A 24417-nucleotide genomic window follows, 5' to 3' on the forward strand; every position below is an offset into this window, starting at 1 on the left:
AAGAGAACTGTGGTGACTTGTACCAAAATGATACAACATTACATGACCCCAAAGTCTTAACGTTCATGCATCTACCGTAGTTGAGCTTCAAACTAGAGGCTCCATCGACAGATTTTCAGGAAATCAGAGGAGGATAAGGAAAGGAAAATTGAGGTGGGACCCAGATACTAAAGATGGCGAAGATGGACAAATCTCCCATGTGAAACGCGCATCACACTGTCTACACAAAACCGCGTGGCCCCATCGATTTGTATTTCACCATGTCATTTTAGACCACAACTCTTAAAACAGCACAAAAGCAATTCTCAAGTCCTTGAATTCCACAAGAGAGAGGAAAGTGTTATACTTTGTGCAAAAAGCAGTACATTTTTCTTAGCTATCTACAGACCCTTTAATGGGATGGAGGGAGAAGGCAACAAGGAAAATGCTGAATTGGTGACGGAAATGGTGGAAGTGATTGAGAAAATGGGCTCATATGTCGGGTTCGGGATGACTCAGAGGAAAGAGTGTTTGAATTTAGTGAGGAGACTGAAACTTTTGGTGCCTCTTTTGGAAGAGATTAGGGAGCTAGTTTCTGATGAGGCATTGAGCTGCTTATTGAATTTGAGGAATGCACTGTTTGCTGCTAAGAAACTACTCAAGAATTGTAATTCTGGAAGCAAGATTTACCTCGTTAGCTCTCTCTCTCTCTCTCTCTCTGTATTTGTGTGAAGATTTTATATAAATTTGTTGTTTTGATAATTTGATGTTTTCATCTGATATTTAGGCTCTTGAGAGTGAGGCAGTGAGGAGTAGATTTCATGGTGTTTATGAAAAGTTAAACCAGGCACTTAATGAAATGCCATACGACAAGCTTGGGATCTCAGAAGAAGTCAGAGAGCAAGTAATATAATTACTCTCTATTTTCTTTACCTTTTTTCAATTGGGTTTGGGCCTGTAACTTTACTTGCATTATTTGTCTATTCAAATTCAATTATGCCAAAATCTAGCAAAATGCAGCATAAAAATGTTACGCTGCTATGAACCTGTCTACATAATCTGGGCATAAAATTGGCTAACTTCAACTTGACACAGTATTTTGAACTGTCTTATATTATTCAATCCACCTTATCAAACACGACATTAGTATATTTTTTCGTTTCTTTGCTTTTCCATAAGATTTATAATCAAGTAATAAAAAGAGTAGTTTTATGCTGTTGTGATAGCCGGGGTGCTTAAACATTAGATCAAAACTTGATTGATTCTGTTATCATTTTGCCCTGTGGAATGTCATAATTGTTGATTTCTACACAATTTGGGAAAAAGTATATTATGAAACGCGAAATATTTGTCTGCCAAGTACAAAAGGTTGCTTTATTTTTATTTTTTTTTTAGTTTAGAAAAAATACTTCGCCGTTCTGAGTTATATAAGCTAAGCACATGACCATTTGGAAAAGAAAAATGAAGAAAATATGATACTGGGGAGAGATGTAGTAGTTGGCAGCAGTAACAAGCAATGAAAATTGATATATATTTTAGCTCAAATAGAACTTTGATGTCAAAATTTCTGTCTTCGTATATTTTTATTGAGTAATTTTTTGGCAGGATTAAAACTGGCAACTATATTATGGTAGGCTGTGTATATTATATTTATATTTATGATATGTGCAGGCAGTTTCCATTAAAGATTTCATTTGCATTTCTAAATCGTGTTCTAAATTTGATTTTTCGATCTCATCAGGTTGAGCTAATGCATACACAACTCAATCGAGCAAAAAGGAGGACAGAAACACAGGATATGGAACTTGCAATGGATATGATGGTTGTATTTTCCAAAAATGATGATCGAAGTGCAGATGGCGCAATCATAGAGAGACTAGCAAAGAAATTGGATTTGCATACAGTAGCAGACATCAAGACAGAAACAACGGCAGTTAAAAAACTTGTTAAAACCAGAACTGTGCACAATCCAGAGATCATCCAGCAAGTCAAAGATCTTCTTGAGAAATTTAAGCAAATAGTTGGAATTGAAGAGAGTGGTATACTTGATTACTCTGTGTCTTTAACAAGTTTAGAAAGAAGCAAATCTTTGTTAATCCCCCACGAATTCCTTTGTCCAATAACTCTTGAAATAATGACCGATCCTGTTATAATTGCTACTGGACAGGTAATTTGTGTATTCTTATTTTCCACTTTACTTAAATTGTTTGTTATTTACGTTTCTACTTTGCTCCAGACTTATGAACGACAGAGCATACAGAAGTGGTTAAACTCTGGTCACAAAACCTGCCCGAAGACTGGGCAAACGTTGAATCACTTGATACTGGCTCCAAATTTTGCCCTCCGCAATCTTATTCTGCATTGGTGTGAAAAGAATAATTTTGACCTCCCCATAAAGGATGCTTGTGATGGTCCAGACCCTTCATCTTTTGCACTCATTGAAGAAATTTCTTCCTTGATCCAAAATCTCTATTCTTCCCAAATGGATGTGAAGAGGGAGGCTATTTTCAGAATTCGTACTCTCTCCAAAGAGAATCCCGATAGTAGAGTTTTGATTGCTGATGGTGGTGGAATTCCCCCTTTGGTTCGCCTCTTGTCATATAAAGATTTTGAAATCCAAGAACACACAGTTACAGCTCTTTTAAACTTGTCACTTGACGAGGCAAACAAGAGACTTATAGCTGGAGAAGGAGCTATTCCTTCTATTATTGAAGTCTTGCAGAATGGAACAGAAGAGGCTAGAGAAAATTCTGCCGCAGCATTATTCAGTTTATCAATTCTCGATGAGAACAAAGTCCTCGTGGGTAGCTTGAATGGAATTCCACCTTTGGTGGATCTTTTATGTACCGGGACAACTAGAGGCAAAAAAGACGCTGCAACTGCACTCTTTAATTTGGTACTCGACCCGGCAAACAAATCCCGAGCTGTTAAAGCAGGTATAATACCAGCATTGCTTCGTCTACTTGAAGATAAGAACCTGGGCATGGTAGATGAAGCCCTTTCGATTTTGTTACTTATTGCATCACATCCTGAAGGCAGAAACGAAATTGGGAAACTATCAGTTATTCAAAATCTCGTTGAAATAGTAAGAGACGGGACACCCAAAAACAAGGAATGTGCTACAGCAGTTCTCCTTGAGTTGGGTTCAAATAGTTCGTCTTGCTTGTTGGCTGCACTTCAGTACGGTGTTTATGACTATTTGATAGAGATTACAAAAAGCGGAACCAGCAGGGCGCAAAGGAAAGCAAATTCCCTTTTGCATCTCATGAGTAAGTGTGAACACATTCCCTTTGTTTCCCCGAAGTCATAGGTTTTGCGACGTGTACTTTGTTCTTAATCCACATATAAATTCACACTGCCTTTGAAGTTTTTGTCAAAGGAGGTGATGTTAATTCCATGAAGTGTATTGCTAATGTAAATGTTCATGTTTCAATACATTGCAAGTTTCTTACACAGTATGCTGTGATGGAATTCCTCATGCGATTTGATATGCCTTAGTACCATCCAAACATGCCAAGAAAGCTGGGTTGCTACCATATCTGGATTCCTGTTTGATGAGCTGAACAATATTCCCAAAATCAATTTCCTTTTTGTTTGGATTTCAATTGTAATGTGAAAAGATTAAGGATATTCCTTTTCTTAATTATCAAGTAATTAATCAATTTTCTATTCATAATGCTTCTACTTCATTAATATGTTGTGCTGATATAATTCAGTCCTCTAATTTAGGCATCCAATATCAGATTAATTAATTTACCAGATAAGTAAAAGGAATAACGATACAAGCAATTTGAATAGGTTCAGTAATTGCTTACATCCTTGTGGCCACGCTCAGCTATTGAATAATCTACTTAGTTAAAACTTAAAAGAGATTACAGACATAAATAGACAGATAAATAATTTTGACGTTGTTGAGTAGAACCACTTCTTGAACTTGTCGAGCGAGCAGAACTTGTCTTGTTCATTTGAAGTTGTTGAACTGTTTCTCCCAAAGAACACAGCGACTTCTCTCAAAGATCACAAAAGATGATTTCCAAAACGGGATAAATTTTATTTGCGGTAAATGTACTTTCACTTTGTTTCAATCAAGTTGTACTGGTTGATCACGCCTTCGATTTTCCTTAGTGCAATTGAACAAAGTTACCTTAGTTGAAATTAAATTATTGAAATCTCATTAAAGCGTGGTTATCGAATTAAAATTTACCTGATTGAACACAATTAAATAATAGTTTATTGAACTAAAAGTGAAAATATAAATATATGAATGAAATTTACAAGTTTCCAAACACTTAGAAGATATTCTAAGCTCAAAATCAAAAAACAAAGATCAAAATGTTCTCTGTAAGCTTTTAGATTTATTACTACAAACTTAAAATTGTATACGTTAGACTACTTAAATGATTTTGCCATAAAACTCGATGATCTTTTTCCTTACAAAAGTCTCAAGGTTTAAAATGGAAGAGTTCTGGTTTCAGACTTCGTTGCTTTTTTCTTATTTATGCAAATATCTTGCTTGATAAATCATCGCGTTTTTGTTTTACACGCATTGTACTCTTTTCCAGTTACAACATGGGAATATCATTTTCTCTTATAGCGAAGTCTCAAATCCATCTTGATTTGTTTCAGTCTCACTAAAATCACTATGCTTATATATAGGATCGTTGCACTTGGATCATTAAAATTATATTGTTGACACTTTTAAGACAATATCCAAGTCATATAAATGGGAAGATATCAAAAGATATCCTGAATACTTCATAGATAAATGTTTAATTAATAAAATCTTTTTGATCTTGTGGGTTTCTTTAAAATATTTTTACGAAAAAAAATTGATAATGAATTAAAAGATGAAGCCTCTGCTTGGTAGGGATTAAAATCGAAAATTTATTTTAATCACATACTTTATGGGACTTACAACTTTATCAAAATTCATTAAATATCTGATTTTAATCTCCTTCAAATAGGGGCCAAATAATAAGCTTATTTGTGCCAAAATGTTGCAACATTGCCGTGATAGTCTTCTAAAAAATCAAATCTTTTTCATTTAACCTTGTATACAATTTTTATCTTTTCCCAAGTGATATGCACGAATTTTATAAACAAAGAAGAGCCCTTTCAATGAAAAACTTGTAATTTGAACATAAATGAAAAATACAATTTCAAAATTACATAGAGATGTATATTTGGGATCAACATATTTTCAATCATTTGACAAACGCAAATCATGCTTGTTAGGCACAATGATAAAATCTCCTTTTATATGAAAAGGAGGAGCTACATAATCACTAGTCTTGATACATAATATGTATGTGGACCCATGTTAATTAATGTCAGATGAGGTTTCTCTTATTTCATCACATTTACTAATGACTATTTTAAAAATGATCATGTATATTTGATGAAATTCAAACATGAAACTCTTGAAATGTTCAAGAAATTAAAGTTAGAAGTAGAGAAACAAATAGTTGAATGTATTCTTACACAAAGATCAGATCGAGGAGGATAATATCTAAAAGAAAAGCTTTTAGTTTATCCAAAAGAAAATCGGATTATCTCACAGTAGACTTCCCAGCATACACTGCAGCACAACAGAATATCTGAAATGGGGGATCGTACACTATTAAATATAGTTCGACTAATAACAAGCCATACAAACCTTTCAAAATCATTTTTGGGGTCATGCACTGTCCCCCACATGTTACACACTAAATCATGTCCCATCAAAGTCGGTCGACAAAATTCCATACGAGTTGGAAACGAAAAAGACTCAACTTATCTCATATGGAAGTTTGGAACTATGATGCTTATGTGAAGTACGCCGAGTCAAAAAAAAGTTCGAGTCTAAATTTGATAAATACATATTTGTGGGATATCCAAAATAGATAATTGGATATCAATTCTAGAATCAGGACATACCATCTTCATAGAGAAACAATTCATTTTAGGTAAGGATAGTGAGAACAAAATAGAACTTGAAGAAGTTATAGAATCTACAAATATAGTTGACCAAGTAGATAAACCTGAGTTCGATATCACACATGTTGAGGGACATACCCTTGATTAGGAAATAGAGATTTCTGAGGATACGTTAGCTCCGTGTAAATCTTGTAGGATCATTCAACCTCCTAGTAGGTACGAATCCATGATTACTAATCAAGCATTATTAATCGAGGATAATAAACCTATTAATTATGTAGAAATAAAGTTAAGTGTTGACTCAAAGAGGTGGCAAGAGGTCATGAAATTCGAGTTGAGCTCGATTTATGTAAACAATGTCTAGACCTTGATCGGCCAGCCTAATGATATAGAACCCAAAGGTTATAAATAGGTTTACATGAGAAGGTCGACATAGATGAAAACATTCATATATACAAAGCAAGGATAATAGTAAAAGGATATAAACAAAGACAAGGAGTTGGCTTTGATGAAACCTTCTAGCCTATAGTCATACTAAAGTCCATTCGAATTTTACTTGCAATAACTACGTACTATGACTATAAGTTATGGCAAAAAGATGTTAAAACTGCATTCCTTAATAGGAACTTGTAAGAGGAAGTATATATGACACAATTCGAAGGTTTTGAATCCAAAGAAACCAAAAAATTATGTAAGTTTAATCGATCCATTTACGGATTAAAACAAGCCTCCACAAGTTAAATCTTTACTTTGATGAGATAATCAAAAGGGTTGATTTTATCAAAAATAAAAATGAACTGCGCGTTTACAATAAGATAGTGAATCATTGTCGTATTCCTAATATTATATGTAGATAACATATTAATAGAAAACGACATCCCTATATTTAATCGTTGAAATTGTTGTTGCTAAAAGATTTTTTTATGAAAAATATAGAAAAAGCAACTTAATCTGTAGAGACAGATGTAGAAGATTGCTTAACTCATTTCAATACACCTAGATAAAATCTTGAGAAGATTTTATATGGAGAAAATGAATTGAGAGTTCATAGATTCATTGATGCTAACTTCTAGTCGGACTAGAAGAATGACAAGTCTAAATCTGGACATGTGTTAATTCTTGATTATAGAGTGGTTAGTTGGAAAGGTTCCAAACATGAAACAACCATTGATTCAATAGAAAAAGCCTAATACACCAATGCTTCAAAAAGCAGCAAAGAGTTGCAATGTGGATCAAGAAGTTCATTAATAAATTCTAGTTCCTAACATTGTTGATTACATACTTTTGTATTATAATAACAATGGAGCCATCACGCAAGCGAGAGAAATAAGGTCTCATCAATGATCTAATCATGTGTTATGGTGGTATCATCTTATCAAAGAGATAATAAAAATAAATGACGTAAAGAAAGAACGAATTCTCACAATTGATAATATTATAGATCCACTGGCCTTTGTCGCAGGATAAACATGATCGTCATAGAGACTCTTATGATATTAGATAAATAAGTGATTAGATTTAGTACAAGTGAAAGTTTGTAAGTGTTATGCCCTAGGTCTAATCAATTTTGGATATAAACACTTTTCATATATAGATGATGCATTTCAATTATGTGGATCTATTATTTAATTTAATTAATATTCTAATAAATTAAATAATAGGGTCCATAAATTCAAATTCTAGTAATTTATTAATCACAAAGAGCTGTAAGATACAAACTACATATGACTGAATCTTAAATCATCCATGGTCGTAAGAAATAGTGAGATACGGATATCGTTATTACGGATAGACCATCACGTATCGCATTTCTTACTTGTGAAGTAAGTAGCGGATTTCATAAGCTAAAGTGTGGTAACATTTAAATGAACACGTTGATGTTTTGTTATAGAACAAAAAATTGGAGACCTGCTGGGAAGATTCAATATGGATTATTGTCAGTGATTAATCTTTGACGTTTGGTAGTGGAATCGGTCCTTCAACTTAATGTCATCACAGTGCTTTATATGATGACACTCATACTTTGGTGATGTTTTGTGTTACTCTATCAAGGATCACTAATATGATATTGTTCGGGTATGTTAAGATTATGAAGGTAGTGAATGACCAATAGAGGTTTCGTCACTCTTAGATAGTAAGAGATTATGGTCTACATTTCATTCAGTTAAGTTGATAACAAAATTCTTGGGTAAGGTGTACTCATAAGTCAAAATATAATGGTTTAGTATTGGAATAAAAGATATAATCCATAATTGAGATTGACACATATCCATATCTTGTAATTGATTGGATCATATTGACGAATGAATTATAGTTTCACGATAAATGAACATGTTTGATTTTTTTCATACTACGTGACGTTTTTCGTCATATATATTGCCCCAACACATTGCTAGATGTCTATCTGATAGAAAGGGACGTTTTAATTTATCGATTTTGATTATATCAAAATAATAATTCATGTCATTAGGTATCCTGATCGGGAACCTAACAGATCACACACAAAAGGAGAACTAGAAGAATGGAATTTACCAATTAATTAATTGACTAGTGTTACACAATTAATTAATTGGGTTACTTGTTAATAGATCCAAATTAATTTATGAAATTTTTTTAATTAATTGGATTAATTAAATATTAGACTAGATTAATTTTAAGAGACAGGTCAAGTCCACTTGGGCCTATATTAATAAGCTGTTGAGGTTTGAAAAATCTGTAGAGAAAATTCTTTCTAACACAAGATTAGAAAACCCTAATTCTCCCAATCTTATTCTTTGTGTGGATTTTTATTGGAGCATGTATAATTGAACAACTATGTACCGTAGATCGTGATGGTTCATGTCACAAGATCAGCGAAGGAGTTTGCACAATTTAAAAAAAAGTATAATTCCTCTCACAATTTTTATCTAAATGCAAAGAAGATCATTGATGAGAATTGAAATTATTTTATCATCTTTTGTGCTCGTTTAAGTAAATTTCCAGCAAAACTTGTGATTATAGTAAGAATACGATCATCAAGTTTTATTGCGAAATATTTATATTTTCTAAGAGCTTACAAAGAATATTTTGGTTTTTGGTTGTTTGATGAGGATCACAATTAGATTTTTAATAAAGTTTGATAAAAGTTGATGAAATAAATGGTTGAAAAGTTATGGATCTTATAAAATGTGTGGTTGGTGAGTATGTGTATATATATGTATCATTATTTCGCTTCATTTTTTAATTATTTATCACAAAAACATATATTTCTTTTTCTACAATCCATAACAACAAACATCTCGTTATTAGTATTGTAAAAATTTGATATTTAATGAAATTTTAAATTTTTTTATTGAATTACAATTATGGACACCATGTATGTAATATGGATGTCAATTTATTATCTAGTTGAATATGAATAGTTAGTTGGAGGTGCATAGAAATGAAAATATGTAGGAAATTACAAAGGAAAACAATGCTTATTCTTGTTTCGAAAATATTTTTTTTTATGTGGACTTGTATGATAAAGATAAAGATGTGTTGAAGGTTGATTCAAGGCTATCCAAAGTGGAGATGCCAGCTCTTGTCCCTATAATGTATAAGGTTTTAGTTGTATCGACCGTCATTGATTATGACAACTATGTAAAGTGGTTTGTTTATGTCTATAGAGAAACTTTTCTTTGTGTAACCCTTTCAAATAAATCTGTTGAAAACCAAGAAGAATTTGGTGATGATGGATGTTTATTACAAATAGAGGGTGAACAGTTTAGAAAGATGAATAGTAAGGATGAACTTGTTCGAATGAACGATGTTGGCAATGATAGTAGTGATGGAATGTTTGTAGATTGCAATGATTTTGACATATCTTAAGATAGTCCCCAAAGTATAAATGGTGAAGGTAATTTTCTAGTAGCAAACGACAATTATGCTGAGTTACACATAGATGAACCCTATAGTCGGACTGTAGCAAATGACAATGATATTGACTGTAGTTAGATTGTATCTGCAAGTGTTAGTTTGTTTCGTTGCTGGACATCAATAAGAATTTTAAAAAAATGAAGATATACAATCTAGCAGATTGTTTCCAACTAAAAAGGACCTAATATCAAAATTGTAGTTGCTGGCTGTGAGGTGTCACTTTGAATTCAAAAAAGTCAAATAACAAATAAGAGCGCTTATACAGTTTTTTGTTTTGAAAAAAAAAATTGCAAGTGGCGTTTGCAGGTAATCAAAATCAAAGAATTTCCTATTTTTATAGTTCAAAAGTACAATAGTCATCACCTTTCTCCATGAGTGTTCGTCGCTTATTCCTATTTTGAAAGTTCAATAGACCATAATCATGCTTAGTATATGGTCATTAAACTGGATTGTCCATAAGTATCAAGATGCCAATCGAGTTTAAATAGCAAAGGATATTATTAACAACATTTGCCAAAAATTTGGCATAACTCTATGCTATATTAAAGCGTTTAGGGTTAAAGATTTGCTTGCGGATTGATTTTTGGAAAACCTCACGAGGTTTATGCAAAATTGTAATCTTATTGTCATGTTTTAGAGGTACGAAATCCTGTAGCTGTCATTCATTCATACTACAGATGATTGGAATTCAAGAACTTTTTTATGGCCTTAGGGTGAAGCATACATAAATGAACCTTGTAGTCAAACCGTAGTAAATGACAATGATATTGATTGTAGTCAGATTGTATCTACAAGTGTTAGTTCGTTCCGTTGGGAGACTCAGTAAGAACTTAAAAAATGAATATATACAATCCAACCGATTGTTTCAAACTAAAAAAGACCTAATATCAAAATTGAAGTTGTTGGCTGTGAAGTGTCATTTTGAATTCAAAGTTGAAAAGTCAAATAAGAGTACTTATACAGTTGTTCATATTGAAAATGAATTGCAAGTGGCGCTTGCAGGTAATCAAGATCAAAGAAAGTCCTAATTTTAAAGTACAAAAGTACAACGGTCATCACCTTTCTCCACGAGTGTTTGTCTCTTAGTCCTATTTTGAACGTTCAAAAGACCATAATCATGCCTAGTAAATGGTTATTAGAAACTGCATTGTCCGTAAGTATCAAGATGCCAACCTAGTTTAAATAAGAAGGGATATTATTAACAACATTTGCCAAGAGTTTGGCATAACTATATGCTATATTAAAGCGTTTAGGGCTAAAGATTTTGCTGGCAAATTGATTTTTGGAAAACGCCACGAGAGTTATACAAAATTATCATTGTATGGTCATGTTTTAGAAGTGCGAAATCTTGGTATGCTATCATTCATTCATACTACTGATGATCGGAATTCAAGTATTTTTTGGGATGAAGCATACATAGATTCTCCACCTCAATGCAATGGGTAATTTTTGCTCTACTTGTAGCAACTTGTGAGGATGCAAATTTTCAAATACTTCCACTCGTACGGGAGTAATTGATTTGGAGAGTGATGAATCCTATTGATATAGACGAGCTTGTGATTATTTTTTACTATGCAACATCCAGTAAAATTGGAGTTAGAAATATCTTTCAGTTTGCTTATCTTGAAATTGTACACAAAACTTGCACAAGAACTTGACGACCAATTTTCCAAAGTATGATCATGTAACTTTGTTTAGGGTGGTGACAGATGATTATACTATAACAAAATGTGTGTCAAATATTGCAGTACTACCCAATAAAAAGGAAAGCATTAAAGAGTACTTGTTAGAAGAAGTTTTTTCTTATTGGGCTAGAGCATATGCTAATAGGATATGTTACAATATCATGACCATGAACAATGCAGAATCGGTAAATGGTTTATTTAAGAATGCTCGAGAATTTTCATAGATGGTTTAATTAAGTATATCCAAAAGATACTGCAAATATGATTTTACGAAAGACACGTTGAAATAGAAAAATATGTAACCCATCTCACCCCACCTTTAGAGAAGAAGATGTGCGTGAAATATGAAGACAAGACTGCATGATAGCCAAAAAAGAGGAAAAGTTTAGCTGGAGAGACGTGCAATGCTTGTATGTACAATAAGTGCAAGAAAACTGGTCATACCCGCTCCACTTGCACAGGCCAAGCAGCTTGTAGTGTTCATAATGTGCAAAATGTTGTCATGACTTGTAGTCTTATTCTTTGTATTTATTTGAAGGAAAAATGATTAATTATATTTTGTAGTCATTCTGCTATTAATTTCATGGCATTGGAAAGACCATAACATCATTATGTTGCTTTTTTATGATGTTATTGCTTTAATTACCTTGCAACATTTAGAGGTATGCTTATGGCCATATGACGCATAACGAATCTGATATCATTATTCTTGTACAAGAGTCATTATGTTTGTAATGGAGTCATTATCCTTATATGAGAACGACTTTAATGGCATTTTTAAACTTACAAATATTTTTTTTTCTACAAACGACTTCTATATTATTATTATTATTATTATTATTTTGGAAAGATGCATATATTGTTATAGTTTACTTATGTAAGATAAATGTCGTTACTTATAATGATCGAATCGGCATTTTGAGCCAGAACAAGATAATTGTAGTTACTTATAAACATAAGCTACATAATATTGTTGTAGTTATATTTTGGACTGGAATGATTTAAATTCGAAAAATTTGTACCAGAACAACCTAATGTCTTTATTTAGGTTCAACTATCATTTTCCACTTCGATTGAGACGGGCCATTGAAACAAGGTGATGTGATCTGGAATGTGCCACAAACTACCGAAGAATTAATGATTGTTGGTGAGAGGCTGAGGACCACTTTGGGCTTAATTAAGGACGTTTTAGTTGCCAAGATGTTCAAGCTTTGGAATTCAAAATGTGGGAATCAACGTCCAATGCAACAAGTTCTATGATTGGCGGGAAGAGACTAAGTGCAAACTTGGGTTTGACCACAGCCAATGATATCATGCAATCAAGTATCTAGGTTATCAAGCTACAAAGGATGATATTTACAAGCTTAAGGTCAAGTTACATGTTAGTCATAATGGCGAAATCAAGTTCCGTGAATTGGATTCAAAGTTTTTGATGATATATTGAAAAACGAGCAGCGTGGATTAAAATGGGCATAACTTTTAGCTTGTTGTCGGATTTTCACCCATAAGTACAATCCGAAATTGTCACGAAATTCTGCACAAGGAAGATAAGGTTTAAAAAAGTAAACCATGTGACCGCATAGCTTAAAAGTCATGCAACCGCATAGGCTATTTTCGAGACAAAATTGAGGCTAACTATTTGTTCTATGCGACTGCATTGATATATACTATGCGACCGCATAGTACAACTTCTGGATGCGATTTTCTGAATTCTTGGAGGTGTTTTATTTATGATAGAATTCTATTTATTTGACATCTTTGTAATCTTTTAGAGTAATTTCCATCCTTAATTAGTTTTTCTAGGTTTTTCATATAAATAGGAGTTATTATTTCAATTGTATTAAGGCTTTTCACATGAATAAAAATTGAGATTTTCTCATTAAGCTTTGCTTCAATTTTCGTTGTTCTTCAATGAAAAAATTATCAAACTTATCAAGGGATTAATTACCTTGTGGCGTTCAAAACCATTGGGTACAAATTACAACACGTGTAAAGAAAGGGTTTTACAATCTTCGTTATTGTAGGGTTTTTTAGTTCATTGTTTTGGAATTCAAATCCACCATTTGGGTGAGATTTCAAGGCTTTGTGATCAAAAGGTTGTGGGTTTCATATACCTTTGGTTGCTTGGTTCATCATTTAGAAGTTAAGTCCTAAACCTTGATCATATTTGGGCGTTTTTAGGATCCGATTCAATATCCTATGGGTTCCGTAGTGTTCGTTGCTATGTGGATTCGCATCATTAGGTACAAGTATCACTCCTAAGTAAGATTTGTTGATTCAGCTTAGGGAACAACCTTGTAATGAAAACCATTGAAGTTCCCATGGTTATGCACCACTTTCGAACTTCTTTGATGGACAGAAAGTGTTTTCGTTCACCCTTTCTTCATCGTTCGAGTAGGATCAACCCGTTGGTATCCTTTTTTGATCATCCTAGATATGTAGGAGTTATGTCAGGTGATTATGGACAGTTGAATCGATATTTTGAGCTAGAATGAGATAACTGTCATTACTTATGAATAGAAATGACATCAACATCGTTGTAGTTATATACTGAATTGAAACGACTTCAAAGTCATAAAAATTGCACTAGAATGGACCTAATGTCGTTATGTAAGTTCGACTATCATTTTGTACTCCAATGAGCATCTTTATTGAGTGCAAGCATCATTTCCAGATAAGGTTTATCGATTCAGCTCGGGGAAGCTCCCATATTGACAATCTCAAAGTTTCCATAGTAGTTCGTCACCTTTGAATTTCTTTGATGAAAAGAAAGTATCTCCATTCATCCTTACTTCATCGCCCGAGTAGGATCAACCTGGTCGATAACTTTTTCGGACCTTTGAGGCATGATAGGTAGTAGTGAACGGTCGAATCAATGCTTTGAGACATAACAAGATAATGTCATGAACAAAAATGACATCAATATCATTGTAGACTGGAACGACTTTAAAGTCGAAAAAATTATATTAAAATAACCCAATGTTGTTATGTAAGTTCGACTATCATTTTGCATTTCGATTGAGATGGAGCATCATTACTGGGTACATGCATCAATTGTAACGCCACGACCCACATGAATCGAAACTGATGCGAACCTCGTAGCAATGGAAACTACGAAACCCACAACGAGATTGATGCGGAACCCAAGAACGCCAGTACTAACCCGGTTTTAGATCTTGAACCCCAAGAATTGAACCAAGAAACCCTAGATTAGCGAAAAACCTAAAATCCCTTGATTACAATTGAAAGAACGCACAATCCGATTGATAGAACGCCACAAGAAGTTGAATCTTGATAAGTTCCAAGATTGTTCAAGAAGAACAATTAAATTGAAAGAATAATTCTCTCTCTATAATATTAAGCAATAGTCAAAATTTCAAAGGTTTTTATAATGAAAAAATATTCTCCTATTTATACTATTCCTCGAAAAGGAGTCAAAAAGGAAATATAATTCTAATAATCTAACAAAATTCCTAAAATATTCGTCCAATATGGTAGGAATTTGATTAAGAATGAAATTCTAGTAAAATAAGGAAAAACGCGAAAAAAAAGGAAAATCGCTCCTAGAAATGAACCATGCGGTCGCATGGTAATAGAATTTTTGCCATTTGATTCTCGGTATCATGCTATGCGGCCACATGGTTGCACTGCACTCTCTCGTCTTCGGCTGCTTGTAACGCATTGATCCATTTTGTTTCGGCCTTTGACTCGAACATGAAACTTGTCCCATTTTGAGTCCCGAACATGGTTCCATCAATAGTTTCTTGAACGAGCAATCCCATCGTTTGTTTCACTTGCTTTGCCCTTGATCGCGTCATTGGTTCGCCATCGACTATCAACGGGTCTCGTCTCGCACTTGCCTTTGTCGGGCTCGACTCCTGGATCATATCATCCCCTCCCTCTTCAAAAGGATTCGTCCTCGAATCTGAACCTACATCAAACAGAGAGAGATCAGATACATTAAAAATAGCCGAAACATTGTACTCACCAGGTAAATCCACTTTATATGCATTGTCATTGATCCTTTCGATGACTTGAAACGGTCCATCGTCTCGTGGTTGCAATTTTGATTTCCTCTGTTCTGGAAGACTCTCTTTTCTGAAATGCACCCAGACCCAATCTCCAGGCTCAAATGTAATGCGCCTTCTTCCTTTATTTGCTTTTGATGCAATCAGCTTTCCTTTCTCTTCGATCTACATCCTGACCTTTTCATTCACCATCTCGGCTTTTTGTTTCCCATCCAAGTTACCTCGTTCATGCACAGGCAAAGGCATTAAATCCATAGGTGTTAGTGGATTAAAACCATAAACAATTTCAAAAGGAGAAAACAAAGTAGTAGAATGTGTAGCTCGATTAGATGCAAACTCTATAAACGGTAAACACTCTTCCGATGATTTCAGATTTTTATTGATTACTGTCCTACGTAGTTGAGTCATAGTTCGATTAACTACCTCAGTTTGTCCATCTGTTTGTGGGTGACAAGTTGTAGAAAATAATAACTTAGTTCCTAACTTACTCCACAGAACACGTCAAAAATGACTCAAAAACTTCACGTCCCTATCGGACACTATACTTTTAGGTACTCCATGTAAACGTACTATTTTCCTAAAGAATAGGTCTGCAATATTAGTAGCATCGTCAGTTTTATGACATGATATGAAGTGCGCCATTTTACTAAACCTATCGACCACTACAAATATTGAATCCCGACCCTTTTTGTCCTAGGCAAACCTAACACAAAGTCCATAGATATGTCTACCCAAGGTTGACTAGGTACAGGCAAAGGAGTATACAAACCATGGGGTTGAACCTTAGACTTAGCCTTTTTTCAAGTTATGCACTTTTCACATATTTGTTCTACGTCATGTCGCATTTTAGGCCAATAAAAATGTTCCCCTAGCATGTCTAAAGTCTTTTGAACCCCGAAGTGTCCCATTAAACTACCCCCATGTGCTTCCCTTACCAATAATTCACGCAAAGAACAATTAGGAATGCACAACTTATCTTCTCTAAACAAATATCCTTCATGCCTATAGAATTTATCAAATGCACCTTTGTCACATGAAGCATAAATACTAGAAAAATCACAATCAGATTCATACATGCCCTTAATATGTTCGAAACCAAGTAATTTAGTACTTAATGAATTTAAAAGCACGTACCTTCGAGACAACGCATCAGCAACTATATTTTCGTTACCTTGTTTGTACTTGATGATGTAGGGAAATGTCTCGATAAACTCCACCCATCTCGCATGTCTTTTGTTCAACTTATCTTGACCTCGCAAATGCTTTAAAGATTCATGATCGGTGTGTATCACGAATTCCTTTGGCCATAAGTAGTGTTGCCAAGTTTCCAATGCTCGAACAAGTGAATATAACTCCTTGTCATATGTCGAATAATTCAATGCGGCCCCACTCAACTTTTCACTAAAGTAAGCAATAGGTCTCCTTTCCTGCATTAACACTGCTCCTATACCTATTCCTGATGCATCACACTCAACCTCGAATGTTTTATCAAAATTTGGTAATGCCAAAACAGGTGCTTTACATAGCTTATCCTTAATTGTGTTAAATACAATTTCTTGAGATTCTCCCCAATAAAAACCTACACTCTTCTTTACTATTTAAGTCAACGGTGTGGTAATGGTGCTAAAATCTCTTACAAATTGCCTATAAAAACTAGTCAATCCATGAAAACTCTTAACTTCAGTTATAGTCTTAGGTGTTGGCCATTCTTTAATAGTTTTTATCTTTTCTTTATCGACTTCCACCCCGTTAGTACTAACCACAAATCCTAGGAAAACAACTCTATCCATGCAAAATGTGCACTTTTTGAAATTAGCATATAGTTGTTCCTTTCGCAACACGACAAACACACAATTTAAATGTTCTAAATACTCATCTAGATTTTTGCTATAGATTAAGATGTCATCAAAATAAATTACAACAAATTTCCCAATAAAAGCACGCAAAATATGGTTCATTAAACGCATAAAAGTGCTCGGTGCATTAGTGAGTCCAAACGGCATAACTAACCATTCATACAATCCATACTTAGTCTTAAACGCCGTTTTCCATTCATCACCCTCCCGCATGCGTATTTGATGATACCCACTCTTAAGATCAATCTTACTAAAAATGCAAGCACCATGCAACTCATCAAGCATATCATCTAGCCTAGGTATTGGGTGACGATACTTTACCGTGATATTGTTGATAGCTCGGCAATCCACGCACATTCTCCAAGTTTCGTCCTTCTTAGGCACCAGCAAAACAGGTTCAGCACATGGACTCATGCTCTCCCTGACATAAGCTTTGCTTATCAACTCCTCCACTTACTTTTGAAGCTCCTTCGTCTCCTCGGGATTGCTTCGGTAAGCTGGTCGATTCGGTTTGACAGCTCCTGGTACAAAGTCAATCTGGTGCTCGATGCCTCTGATTGGTGGTAATCCATTTGGCATCTCCTCAGGAAACACATCGTCGAACTCCTGCAATAAAGACTTAACCAAACTAGGGAGGGATGTGTTAGAATCCTCAAAATTGAGGAGGGACTCCTTATATACTAACAATATCATTTGCCTATTATCGCTCATATCCTTTTTCAACTCACTCTCTTTTGCATAGAAGTTGACCCTTGGGTTTTTTCTCCGCTCAGCTGACTCTTTTTCTCTCCTCTCAACTGACTCTTTTTCTCTCTGCTCATGTGGCTTCTCTCTCTTTTCTCCACTCTCAGCCACCTCACTATTTTCTCTCTTATTGATGGTTTCACTATTGCCTCTCCTTTTTCCCGACTCTCTTATTCTCTCGTCTTCCTCACTTTTCAGCTTGATTTGATCTCCATACACTTGTGCCAGTGTTAATGGTGCAAGAGTAATAGTCTTCCCATCCTTGACAAAGCTATAACGATTCCTATAACCATCATATGTGACCCTTCTATCATATTGCCATGGCCTTCCTAATAAGATATGACCCACATACATAGGCACCACATCACATACTATTTTGTCACTATAACTCCCAATTGAGAAATTAATTAAAACTCTTTTATTCACCCTAACTTCCCCACTTTCATTCAACCATTGCAACTTATAAGGCCTAGGGTGTTTTAACAATGCTAGTCCTGATTTCTCAACTAAGGTTGTACTAGCTACATTCGTGCAACTCTCACCATCAATAATCATACTACATACCTTATCGTTGACGTAACAACGTGTGTGGAATATATTTTCTCGCTACTGCTCCGAATCATCCGTCTTGACTTGAGTGTTAAGAGCTCTCCTTGACACCAACGATTCCCCAACAGCAAACTCCAATTTTTCTTCTTTTTCAATGTCCTCCAATGCAGGCATGTTCTCAAACTCTCCTTCACTTTCACTCACCACCTCTCTATTATCCAACAAAACCATTACCTGTCTATTTGGGCATTGAGATGCAATGTGCCCTGACCCCAAGCATCTGAAACACTTGATGTCTCGATTCCTTGATGGTTGTGAATCTGTTTTGGGTGCTGTTTTGCTAGCACTTTCTTCTTTCCCTTTCTGCCACTCATTCTTACCTTTAGGTATTGTTTTATCACCTTTGTTGTTGTTGTTCCACCCTGGCTTCCAAGATGGATTAACACTCAAAGTTCCTAATGGCTGCCTAGCTGCCCCTTTCCTCTTCATCTGTCTCTCCACCTTCATAGCCACATGCAACATGTCTTCCAACTCCACATAATGTTGCAACTCCACTACATTGGCAATTTTCCTATTCAACCCATTCAAGAATCGTGCCATGGTAGCCTCCTGATCCTCCACCACATTGGCCCTAATCATGAGTATTTCCATCTCCTTATGATAGTCCTCTACACTTTTCGACCCTTGATATAGACCTTGCAGTTTTTGATGGATCTCTCGGTAATAGTGGTTAGGAACAAACCTCTTTCTCATCAATGACTTCAATTCCTCCCAAGTGATGATTGGTCTTCCCCCACTCCTACGTTGTGAAGTAATCACTTGATCCCACCATGAAATTGCAGTCACTGAACTCCAAAACTTCTAACTTCACCTTTTTCTCCTCGAGTAGTTATAACACTCGAAGATCACTTGATCCCACCATGAAATTGCAGTCACTGTCATTTTTATATTTCCCAAGTTTCCATCCAACTCCTCCCCGCAATCATTCCGACACTGTCTGTCGAACCTATTGCCTCTATTCCTCATCTTTCCCATCTCAACACCTTGAAATTCATCTTCGCCCATGTCACTCCCATATCCATACTCCTCTTGCCTTTCCCTCGTAGGCTCCCATCTATCCGGTCCTCTAGCATTGGATACATCCACTCGATGCCTCCGACTAAGATTAGCCACCGATGTATCTAATCTATTTATCCAAGCCTCCTGCTTCTCCAACCTATCTCTCACATCTCCAAACGCCCTCTCAAACCTCTGCACTAAATCCTCCGTTGCATTGCTATTATTGCCTTGTCGGCTTGAGTTTGATTCTGCCCTTTCTGACATCCTAACACTAAAATTTTATTGTACTACCTCACCAAAAGTCACTCGGAACACACACAAGGAAATCCATTCAACTTGTAGAAAGGGAATTAACCCATGAGTTTAAAACTCAATAGGTATCATCAACATTTCTTTGTCAAATTAGAAATTTCGAACTATAGATTTATACCGTTGCACATAGATGAATTTCTGGCAAAATCCAATTACTATAACATTACCATAACACGTAGAGTCGGAGAATGATCATTCAAACTGCTGTAATGTCGAAGTACCATACCCGGAGATACCATTTCATTCAAACATTTGTCGAAAAATCAATTTTGAAAACAAAATAAACACTTGCACCTCTACCTACCTTGAATTTTCTTGGATATAAAAGAACAAAATGTGTAGAAAGCCTTTCTTTTTCTCACTCTTGTTATTCCCTTAAACTTAACTCGACATGAAATAAATTTTTTGAGAGAAAATAAGAGTGAATTCGGATTTGAGAAGGAATGTAGTGAAAATCTTCTTGTAACCTTTCTTTTTATTGAAAAATTAAGTAGGGAAGTTGTATTATCATCAAATTTATTAAATTTTGTCTTTAACTAAGAATTTGAAAAGTTTCTAAGTCATAAAAATTTTCATATAAAAACATTTTATAAAAACATCTACATGATGATTCGAACCTGGGTTGTCTATAAAAAATACCATGTAGATGACTATTGTGGCAACCCAGTTATCCATAAATCTTTGTAATTAAATTTACTTAAACTTAATCTCTTAAATTGTCGGGCTTTTAATTAACTTATGGCTTAGGCTTTCATAATTTTAAATGGTTTGAATTTCCATAGCTTGTTTTTTAAATGGGCTAGGCTCATGGTGATAGATCATCACAAAATAATAGCCTAATTTCATTTTATTTCTTGGCTTCTACATCCCTTACATCTTAAACAAAATTTCATCCTTGAAATTTACTTTATTGATTGGTAAAGAATGTCGGATATTTTTCTTTGACTTCTTTTTCTCTTTCCCAAGTAGCTCTTCTACTTCATGATTATTCCACTGCACTTTGACCAGTTAAATCTCCTTGTTCTGTAATTTATATACATTTATATTAAGTATATTTTAACCGATAATTCCTCTTAAGATAAATCTTTCTGTGCTTTCAGAGATTGATAATTAACCACATGATCAGAATCATCTATATACTTTCTGATTATCGATATATGAAATACATTGTGAACTCCTGATAGTTCAGGCGGCAAAGCTAATCGATAAATCACATTTCCGACTCTATCAAGTATTTCAAAAGGTCTGATATAACGAGCTCATTGTTTGCCTTCCTTGCACCTAAGTACACACTTTATTGGTGCCACTTTTAGAAAAACTTTATCTCCAACTTCAAATTTCAAGTCTTTTCTTCTGGTATCTGCATATCTCTTTTGTCTATCTTGTGCTGCCTTTATCCTGATACGAATCTTATCAATGACTTCTTCTACCATATAGAGCTTCATACGGTGTCATTTCAATAGTTGCCTCAAAACTATTATTATATGCAAATTCAACTAAAGGTAGATATGATTCCCAACTGCCTAGATCAGAACACATGCCCTTAGCATATCTTTCAAAGTTTGAATGGTTCTTTCAAACTGACCTTCAATTTGAGGGTGACATGCCGTACTGAAATTCAATTTCATTCCCATAGCTCCTTGTAAGCTCTTCTAAAATTTTGACTTAAATCTCGAATCTCTATCAGGCACAATGGACATGGGGACAATCTCTCTAATGTAAAACTGAGATGATGCAAGGAAAGGCCTTAATCCTCGATCCGTAAAATTTGAACTCATTTTCTCCTAATCTTTAAAAAACTATCTCTTTCTCAAAACATACTATCGTGGCTCGATTCTCACCTAACACATCCATACCTAAAATAATATCAAAATCTTTTATCTCTACAACATACAAGTTGGCCTCTAAAGTCCGTCCATCAAAAATTATTTTCTATCCCCTTTGTTATCTTATCCGTATCAATAGTTTCCTCTGATGGCATACTAACTTCTAGTACACTATCATCTTTCTGACATGAAGTATTAATCTTAACTAAACATGTATTAAATATGAACGACTATGTCGCACCGGAATCAATAAGGACGTAGACAAGAATACTAAAGACGGATAAAATACTTGCGATCACGTTCGAATTTTTGGCAGCCTCATCGTGAGTCAAAGCAAACACCCTTGCATTTCTTTCCTTCTCTTGCTTGGGTTTCTTAATCAATGGGTACGAAGAAGCCACGTGGCTGGGTTGACCACACTTATAGTAAATTTACTTTCCATATAGGCATTATTCTTTGTAAAACTTGTTGCACTTAGGACATTAGGATAAAGGATTGCTTAGCTGACCTGCATGTATGCGTCAACTTCTCAAGCTATCATGTATTTTTATTCTTGTCCTACCACTTCCTTTTTTCGAAATCTTTACGCTGTCTTTGATTTACCAACTTCACCCCTAAGTAGGTCACTATTTGAGCTTTATTTACCATTGCATGAAAAGTGGTGAGATCATATGAACTTACAATCTGCGATATCTGGGCGTAAGCCCCTCTCGTAACATTTTGCCATCATGAGCTCAGTACTTACAAGATGTGGGATATATCTGGACAATTCTTCGAACTTGCTCTCACACTCAGAAAATTTCATATCCCCTTGTACTAGTCTTAAGAATTTTAATTTTGTCTCCTTGTGGTCTCACATGGCTTGTGGAAAAACATTTCTGTTAGCTCCATTTTGAATTGATCCCAAGTTAGGTCACATTGTTCCTCCTCAGTGTGAGTGCGTGACACGAATTTCCACCAATGGCTTGCTCTTTTGCACATAGCACTTTTTGATTTTCTGGACAAGAGATATGTCGAAAGATCTTCTCAATAATATGAACTACTCTTCAATAGGGGGTCAATATCTACGAAATTGTTCCATCGTCGAAATATGCGGTGCAGTTGGTATGCTGATAGTACTAGTGGTGCTTGGGAGAGTAGTGAAGCTTGAGGTGCTGAAGGTATAGCCTAAGTAGTCAAGGCTTATTTCAACACATCAATATCCCGCCTTAACTTCCTAATTGTCCTCGCTTGTGCAATATTCCTATACACCAATATAATTGCAATCTCATTTAGAGAAGTCAACAATATTTGTGCAATATAGGAAAATATTTATAGCCGAATATCTTTTATTATTATCTCATAAGAATCCTTCAGGAGGAACACAAAATAATACAAGAGCATCTGGCGCTAGTCCGCAGAATCATAAAAGATCCTACTAAACACCAGCAACAATTAAACCTAATAAAAACTTCTAAAATTCTCTCCTTTATTCATTATTCCTTTCATTGTCATTAACCCAGTCTCCGTGAATCCTAAGTTTCTTAGAAGACTAAAACTCATCATTCAAAATAGGTGGAGGTGCATCTTCACAAATATGCATTTCGGTAGGTATACCATCATCCTTGGGAATTGCAAGTCGAGCTAGCTCCCACCGCTCAATTAGCTCTACGCAGAAGACCTCATAATTCAATCTCTTGAGTTATGGTATGCATAGCAACCTTCCATAAATAATTATAAATTGATTCAGCCACCTCTAGCCACTCTTCTTGTAAGGTCTCAATAAGGAGGCGGGTGGCTTGATGACCACCATATGGCCTAGTTGTCTTACCTCCCTCCATCTTACTAACATCTCCCAAATGTGCTGGCCCATGTTGTACATTGGATTCCACCGATACTCTTCATATTGCCTTACAATCTCATATCAACGAGACATCGATGAACTAGTCTTCTTACAAGTTTTCTAAATTCGTACCATCTGAGTCATACCAATTATTCAAAGTCCAATAAGTGGGTGTCTAATACGTTTTAGTTAATACTCGAGAACTTAAACAGATATTTAATCTGATCACATTCTCAAAATACTTGATACAATAATGATTATCCACAAAAGTGTTTAAATTCTAACATATGTTGATATATGTACGTTTCCAATATTGTATTTAAAATAAACTTTCTCACACTCATCACATAGATACTAGTGTATTTATAAAACTTTCTTTACCTCAAAATCGGTATAGCGCGGCTAGGCAGGCATAGTGCTCTTGATTCTCATCAATAAAAAATTTTGATCAACTTTATACGTGACGAAACACACCTAAGATGTAACGCCCCGAATACTTGGAACCTGAAGCGTAAAAAAATAAAAAATCTTTCTTTGGTACGACCTCTTTGACGTTAACAAAAATAATTTGTAAATGAGAAAATTTTTTGAGTTTGAAATATATAAAAATGATGAGAGATGTTTGTCCATATGGACTCAGGCAATTGTTGAAATTTGATTTTGGAAACACGTTTGGAGAAAAATTAGCAAATACCAATTGCGCAGCAGCAGAAAGAAAAATAAGTTTGGCCTAGCAGAAGTTGA

At 34.9% G+C, this 24417-nt stretch overlaps 1 protein-coding gene across 1 annotated transcript; it reads left to right on the forward strand.

Annotated features, from left to right (window-relative positions):
* Window positions 1-275: 275 nt before the first annotated feature.
* Window positions 276-3434, forward strand: LOC111392247 (U-box domain-containing protein 15-like). Its single transcript, XM_023017534.1, has 4 exons — window positions 276-672; window positions 767-883; window positions 1721-2146; window positions 2216-3434. The coding sequence occupies exons 1-4, from the start codon at window positions 400-402 to the stop codon at window positions 3287-3289; spliced, it is 1890 nt and encodes a 629-aa protein (XP_022873302.1). The 5' UTR covers window positions 276-399; the 3' UTR covers window positions 3290-3434.
* Window positions 3435-24417: the final 20983 nt, after the last annotated feature.

This window comes from Olea europaea, unplaced genomic scaffold (assembly GCF_002742605.1).
Source record: "Olea europaea var. sylvestris unplaced genomic scaffold, O_europaea_v1 scaffold908, whole genome shotgun sequence".
Lineage (NCBI taxonomy): Eukaryota > Viridiplantae > Streptophyta > Magnoliopsida > Lamiales > Oleaceae > Olea > Olea europaea.

What these genes read in the sequence shown, in the direction of transcription:
- LOC111392247 (XM_023017534.1), top strand. Translation starts at nt 400, where the DNA reads ATGGAGGGAGAAGGCAACAAGGAAAATGCTGAATTGGTGACGGAAATG. An exon ending in CTGGAAGCAAGATTTACCTC is followed by an intron (nt 673 to 766) that starts GTTAGCTCTCTC and finishes TCTGATATTTAG; the next exon opens with GCTCTTGAGAGTGAGGCAGT. An exon ending in TTATAATTGCTACTGGACAG is followed by an intron (nt 2,147 to 2,215) that starts GTAATTTGTGTA and finishes ACTTTGCTCCAG; the next exon opens with ACTTATGAACGACAGAGCAT.